The following is a 7622-nucleotide window of genomic DNA, read 5'->3' as shown; positions in this document are numbered from 1 at the left end:
TTTTTTGGTTGCAGCCGTCATTGTTGTTTGGCGGGTCCGGGCTGGGGATTCGAACCTGCCACCTTAGGTGTACGTGGCTGGCGCCTTAGCCCGTTGAGCTATAGGCGTGGAGCCTTTTCTTCTTTTTTTAAAGAGACAGTGTCTCATTTTGTCACCCTCAGTAGAGTGCTGTGACGTCACAGCTCACAGCAACCTCAAACTCTTGGGCTTAAGTGATTCTCTTACCTTAGACTCCCAAGTAGCTGGGAATACAGGCGCCCACCACAATGCCCTGCTATTTTTTGTTGCAGTTTGGCTGGGGCTGGGTTCAAACTTGCCACCCTTGGTATATGGGGCTGGTGCCCTCTGCATTGAGCCACAGGCACCACCCAAGTTGACCTAATTTTCAGACCAGACATGTACTATGTGTACATATACAGTAGGCCTAGGCCCTTGTGTTGATCACCTTTCTATGTTCCCCAGATTGTTAACAGTCCCTTGGTTGGTCAACTTATGGTGGTTCTACTGTAGTTATATGTCTATATGGTGTATGCATGAGCCATTGTTTTCATGCCTAATACATCTGATTCTAAAAACTTAAAATCTCGTTATTGAATTCCGAGTAGAAAACGAGTAAAATAAAATATGAGCAGTAGGTGGCATAAAGACAGGTTATTCTGCTTTAAAAATTTGGAATTTAAAAGGCCAACTGTGCAACTGTAGTGCCTCATCTATCTTCTCATAAGCTGATTCTTCACCCTTCCCAGCAGTTCTGGGAACTAAATATGATTTCAATAAATTCCTATTCTATTTAAAGCATCCAGTTAATTTCATTTGCTTAAAACTAAGAACTGTGATTGATGTAGCATACAGACAGGCTTCAGAGAGTTCCTGAACTTGACTGTATATGAGATATTTAATACACGCACACATAAACACACATACACACGGTGTTTTCTGCAGAGAGGTTACATAGCTTATGTTAGATTCTTAAGGAAGTCAGTGATATGATGTGGGCATGTGTGTGTGAAGAGGAACAGTACAATATACCCTTTCCAGAGACAAACACATTATAGGTGAACTTCTGTGCTACCTTCAAAAACATTTTTTTTAAAGTGTGGAAATGGGCTCAGCATCCATAGCACAGTGGTTATGGCACCAGCCATATACACCAAGGCTGGTGGGTTTGAACCCAGCCCAGGCCAGTTAAACAACAATGACAACTGCAACAAAACAATAGGCAGGTGTTGAGGTTGTGGCAGTCACCTGTAGTCCCAGTTAGTTGGGAGGCTGAGGCAAGAGAATCGCTTAAGTCCAAGAATTTGAGGTTGCTGTGAGCTGTGATACCACAGGGCTCTAGCTCTAACAAGGATGACATAGTAAGACTCTGTCTCAAAAAAAAAAAAAAAGAAAAAAAAGTGTGGAAAGCAGAAGATTTTAATTTAAAACGGAACCAGAATCAATAGACTGGATCAAACAATGAGATCCAGAGACAAAATAAAGAAGGCCAAGAAAAAAGAGACTGCCTTTTAGGAAAGATGTTATTAAGAAGATGACCCCTTGCTGGGAGAGGAGGAGGACTTTTGCCTTCAGGACGAGCTGAAGAGTAGCCAATGAACTGACCCAGGAATAAAAGAGTTCAGGATGGGGTGGTGCCTGTGGCTCAAAGGAGTAGGGCACCAGCCACATATGCCAGAGGTGTTGGGTTTGAACCCAGCCCTGGCCAAAAACTGCAAAAAAAAAAAAAGAGTTCAGGATGTCTGCAGTTGAAACACAGAATATCAAGCAACCAGTAAGATGGGTCAGAAGATTGTGGATAAGCAGTTGTGGCTGGGTCAAGAAATCATACTTGCACCCCAGCTAGGGTTAGCATTCTCCAGAACCAAGAAAAGAGAATTAACTGGAGAAAGAAGGTGAAACTAGTTAGAATGAGTTATTAGCTTTATGTTAATCTGGTTGAACTCTGTGATTAAATGTATAGTCACATAGAACTGTCTACTCCCGTAGGCAGTACAGAACAATGTCCTCTTAAGAGCATGAAACTTACATCTGAATTGTTTGGGTTCAAAATGCAGCTATTTCCAAGTAATCAAGGTCAATGTCAACATTGATCCTAAGTCAGGTTAACAGAATGTGCCTTTGAAATGATGTGATGAAAATGTCACTTTATCTTTGTGGTATTCCTCCCCCCAAACCCATAACCTCAGTCTAATTGTGAGGAAAACATCAGGAAAAAAAAATCACAATTGAGTAAGACATTCTATAAAACACCTGACCCATATTCCCTAAACTGCCAAGGTCACTGAAAACCATGAAAGTCTGAGAAACTGTCATAGCCAAGAGGGGCCTAATGAGACATGATGACTTAACATAGTGATATCTTGGATAGAATCCTAGAATAGAAAAAGGACATTAGGTAGAATACTAAGGCAATCTGAATAAAGTATGAACTTTAGTTACCAATAATGTATCAACAGTGGTTCACTAATAGCGATCAGTATACCACACTGATATAAGATATAGTAACAGGGGAAACGGTGTGGGGTATACATCAACTCACTCTATCTTTGAGATTTTTCTGTAAATCTAAAATTGTTCTAAAAAACATAGTTTCTCTTTAGAAATGCAGCTGTTTTACTTACTAACTTGAGCAAGTTATTCAGTCTTTATGGGGCTCATTTTCCCCATCTATAAAATTATAATTAGGTCAGATTAATACTAGTAGCAACCTAAATCAAAAATTTGTTGTGAAGACTAAATGAGTTAATACAGAAAGTGCTTAGAACAGTGTCTAGGAAGTACCCAGTGTGAGCTATGATCACTTTCCTGTCTTCTGATGAGCTTGTATCTGGAAAAGCCCCATATTATGTGTATTTTCCTATTATATCTTTAATATTTTAAAATGTCAATCTATAGTATGCTCAAAATATTTCCTATCTATTTCATTATTTGCAAATAGTATATAAGAAGAATTGTTCCCAAGTTACATACAAAATTTTGACAAATGTCAGTGTAACTTTTCTTGACATTAATGGTGATAGGCTTTGATTTGTTTACGGTAGAAGGGCAACCACTCAGAGAAGTCTGACTGCTCACTTAATCAAAAAGCTGAGAGCAAATAAATGTATCCTGATGATAAAGGTCAAAGACTCAGAGGATTGAAGGAAGATGTAAGAATTAGATATATTTAATCTAGAAAAAAATGGAGAAGTAAAAATATACATACAAAGGACATTTGTAAAATCTATAATGTTTGATTTTTTCCTTTTTTGTATAAGATGTTTAGATTAAAATTTCAAGCCACCAGGGACATTACATTGCTTTGATATACTCCACCTCATATCTATAAAATCAGACTTTTAATAATACATACAATATTTTAGAAATAGTCTAGTCATTGAAGACATAAGCTGTCAACTCCCATCTTACTTTGATGAGATTTCTTGATTAGCATATAAAGCTATATTTATTTTAGATTTGGAAAATTTTTGTCTTTTATCTTCTATAAATAAAAAAAATTAATTTTATATTCTTGAAGAATGCACATAGCAATCTCTCAGTCGAAAAAAGATAATCTTTTCCTTTTATGATGAATAGTCCACCAAGATATTTTAGTATGCTTGCTAAAGAATGGATTAATTTTATTTCAGTAATCATTCCATATGCAAACTACCTTTGTTGTAAGGAGGTAAAAATTACAGTGACCAACGTGTATGATCTTTTCTAGATTATACCTGTATCAAAATTTTTAACTCACATTATAATCTCTCCAAATAGTTGATACGAGTTATGAGTTTTATATGTTAGTTTACTTATGTTGATAAATGTTTTGCTTATTCTAATTTTTTAAAAATATTCTTAATATATTGTATTGATTTTTAAATGGCATGATATTTACTTTTTGGTTTCCACAATAATGATAAACTACAAACCTTCTACTATATAAATTATTTTCTTCATGGCAACAAGTCTCCAAAGAAAATACAAAACAATGAAACCACATTAGCTCAATTGTTCTTCATATTAAAGTTACTTGTAGCTCCTATTCCCTTAAGGTAATAGTAAGTCATGAAATAATTAAAAAATTTCAATTAAATACACCATTTACCTACGGTAATGGACAGATACCCCCTCTGTCCATTACGGAAATGATTACAGATGACTGGCCTATATTTTTTGTCATTCCAATACCACAATTCAGAATTCCATGTTCTGAAGGTTATAAGAGGAGAAAGGGGTAAATGTCCTCAAGTAAGAGATACCCGAACGTTAAGAATTCATTCTGTCCCAATCTGTATGATGCCTATATCCTTAATAACCAACTTACAAACTACAAGTGTTGTCAAAACCTGCACAGAAATTTTAAAAGAAAAAGAATACAGCAATCAAACTTGACAGATGATAAGCTATTGGTGCCTTTAAACATTTAGAAGTATTTGCAAATGAAGACGAATCAGAAAGATGACTTTCATGTTCTAACTTGTTACATAATATGTTACTGTAGTTTAAACTGATTAATAAGAAAATTCATTTCAAAGACCAAGCTAGATTCCAAGGATAAAGATTAATAAAGAAAAAATGGTAATTCATAATGATTCTATTTTCCTTCTTCTAACTCATTTCCCCTTCTTCTTGCCCTCTTTCCACCAGCTGACCACATCTAGCCCCTCAACATTCCCTTAAGCCCTCCTGAAATTCAGAATATCTTTCATTTCCCTAAATAGCACAAATTTCAGTGAAAGTGAAGATAACAGGAATTAGTAGCTGTCATCTTAGAAAGAGACATGTTACTTAGTATTCTCTGGATTAGTCTGAAGAGCTATAACACAGACAGGACAAAGAGAAATAACCATAAGAAAAATATTGACAACTGTAACGGTGTCAAAAAATTGACAACTATAATATGCATCTTTTGGTAAAATCTTTCATTTTCCTTAATTTAAAAAAATGACTCTATAATCTGTTGTAAACTAAAATGTTACCTAAAATTTTATACTATAGAAATGCCTCCTATAGTTTGGCTCTGAATATAGAAGGTAAATGAATGAAGGAATCTGCAAGGCAATGGTGCATAAGATTGCCATTATATATTATTTTCAAAGCAGAGCCAGATCTATATATGGAACACAAGATATGAAGGCTGTTTGTTGTCCTTGATTTTTACAGAATATTAGAACATTTTAAAAAAATCCTCGCAAAAGTATCCCATGTTCATACCAAGATATTATACATGTATATATGTAAATGTACCTATATAATCATAGATTTTAAATAATATTAAACTATTTTAAAACATTATAGAGAATATACCCCACACCCCTTTTCTAACAGTAAGAAAATAATCCACCTGCATGAACTGGAATCAGATTCATTTTCTTCTTCACTAGTGCCATCATCCACTTCTGGTCTATCCAGCCAGTGTGCACCGCCACAATCTTCTGCTGTAAACTCAAATGCAGGGACTTCAGAGGTGGATGCCATTGGCCAAGAAGGTGAACTCTGAAAATCCAGTTGGCTGGACCTTCGGTAACCAATTGAAGCCAATGGCAATTGTAGGCTACATGGATCTAAAAACTTTCTCCCACCGTTTGCTCCAGTCTGTCCTCGATTCCAAAATTCTCCCTGCTGGCTGTCAACTGTAGAATTAGGAGATGATGCTTGATGGCCAAACCACCTCCATCTGATTTTCAAAATCTGTTTCACATCAAACTCTTTACGAGAACCAGACATCCTCAGAGAAACCAAGTGATCGTCTAGGCAACGGGCAAAAAGCACTGCACACAGATTTGTGCATCCAACCAAGACAAGAGAAGTATATGCCCTGCTGTGCACAACAAAAAGATTTAAAGGAAAATAAATCACATTCTTACGTATATATCTCTGCATTTAGTTTTATGCCAATATATCAGATTTTAAAGAACAAAGGATAATGAATTAAGATGAAACACGGTGGAACATTCCGTTCAATCAGAGCAAACTCTCCTCCGCCTATCCTGAAGCAGCCAGACCACTCTCCCTGCTCCCCTTTCCCACTGACCATTAGGTCTCACAAACACTGACAGCATTCATTAAAGTCCTTTCAAATGCAGAACACCACCCCCTTTTCTTAAGCCACAAATGACAGAGACAGAAAGCACTATCCCATAGCGGTATCTCAGTCTCTGCTGCTTAGTACATTAACTCTTTTATTGCTGAAATGAGAAACGTATTCCACAGCATTTTCCTTTGTACTTAAAATCCACTTGTAAACTAAAATGCTTCTATTTTTAAACAAAGTTCCTAAATGAGGTATTATAAAACAAGCTTTTACAAAAGGATTTTTTAAACTAGGTGAGTTCTAGTGATATTCAAGCTGTGCCCTCTGGTTGGGGAATGAGGAGGAAGGAGGGGTGAAGGTGGGGCTCCAGACTGTCATCTTTTACTCCACCTTCTCCCTTCAGAAAAGGCGTGTGTCTAAGTAATACATAAGTGCCTGGGTAAGATTTCATTTGAAGAAAGGTAATGAGAAGATTAAAAGGGAAAACTTTGAAAACTACAAGGGATCAAAATATGACAGTACTTACTCTTTTTCATAGAACCTGAAGCCAATATTGCTCCATAATTAGAATTAGGCTGCTTCCAATGAGTACAACATCCAAATTTCCATGACACTACTTAGGAAAAGGAAAGTGTGGCTTAAGGAAGCTACCAAAGACTGGGACTGGACTACTGAGTGTACCCATACCTTACTGTACTCTGCTGTTAGCAAGATAAAACAACGGTGTGAATATGGTTAAAGTAAGGCTAATTGATAAACCATTGAAAAAAATCGATCAGGTTTTAAAATACGTAGTACTGCAAGCAATCCGCTCTACTAGGCATTGTGAGGGACACACAGATAATTAATCCCCCAAATAATTAAATCTAGTTATTGAAGAAAAGAAAAACATTCAATGTGAAGAAACATGATAATACTGAAATATTAAACTTTTGTGATCTGCAAATGCAGGATTTGAGTTTTCAGGATGTTCGATATCTACTCCTACGTTAAGTGATATCACACGAAAGGAAACGCCTACATTGACTGACCAAAATAAATCAATAAAAAACAAACGACAAAAAGAGTTGCTTTGGTGGTTTACAAAAATGTTATGAGGCATAGATCTTAACTTCATACAGCTCTTCTGGAGAATACAAATTATTCAGAAAAACAAGAATGAGCCATGTGGGGTGGCGCCAGCCCCATATACCAGAGGTGGCGGGTTCAAACCTGGCCCCAGCCAAAAACTGCCTCCCCCCCCAAAAAAAGAATGAGACATGTGAAAAGTTCTGTATACTTTCGTGCTAAATTATATGGGAAAATCCATAAAAACTATAAAAACAATAAGAGAAAAGAGATATCAGGATGGGGTGGAGTGGCATGGGCCAGTTTCACTAGAGGGAAGGTTTCTAAGAAAAGAAGTTAAAAAAAAAATTTTTTTTAAAAAGTAAGAAGTTGTTTAGGCACAATGATGACAGATTTATATAAAGTAAGAAAGATATCAACAAAAGTATGAAGTGAACATACTGATAAAGAAGGAGGGGGAAATATTGGTTTGAGCAACCAGCCAGCCTTACCTAACCAATTTTGAGGAGTAGGAAGAGATAATGTTCAATGAATATGA

The 7622-nt window shown here is 36.3% G+C and overlaps 1 protein-coding gene across 2 annotated transcripts in view; it reads right to left on the bottom strand.

The window, feature by feature from the left end:
* The window catches only part of KLHL5 (kelch like family member 5), a 47506-nt gene extending 40353 nt beyond the window's left edge, over positions 1-7153 (bottom strand). For both annotated transcript variants that reach the window (XR_002775937.1, XM_003800681.3), the window contains exon 1: positions 5327-7153. Coding sequence is in view for 1 of the 2 variants with exons in the window: in XM_003800681.3 (XP_003800729.2) it covers positions 5327-5865 (539 nt within the window). In the remaining variant the exon portion in view is untranslated. The remainder of the gene's footprint in view (positions 1-5326) is intronic.
* Between the last annotated feature and the right edge of the window lie 469 nt (positions 7154-7622).

Source organism: Otolemur garnettii, unplaced genomic scaffold (genome assembly GCF_000181295.1).
Source record: "Otolemur garnettii isolate 467f Iridium unplaced genomic scaffold, OtoGar3 scaffold00181, whole genome shotgun sequence".
Taxonomy (NCBI): domain Eukaryota; kingdom Metazoa; phylum Chordata; class Mammalia; order Primates; family Galagidae; genus Otolemur; species Otolemur garnettii.
This window is presented reverse-complemented; position numbering and strand designations above follow the sequence as displayed.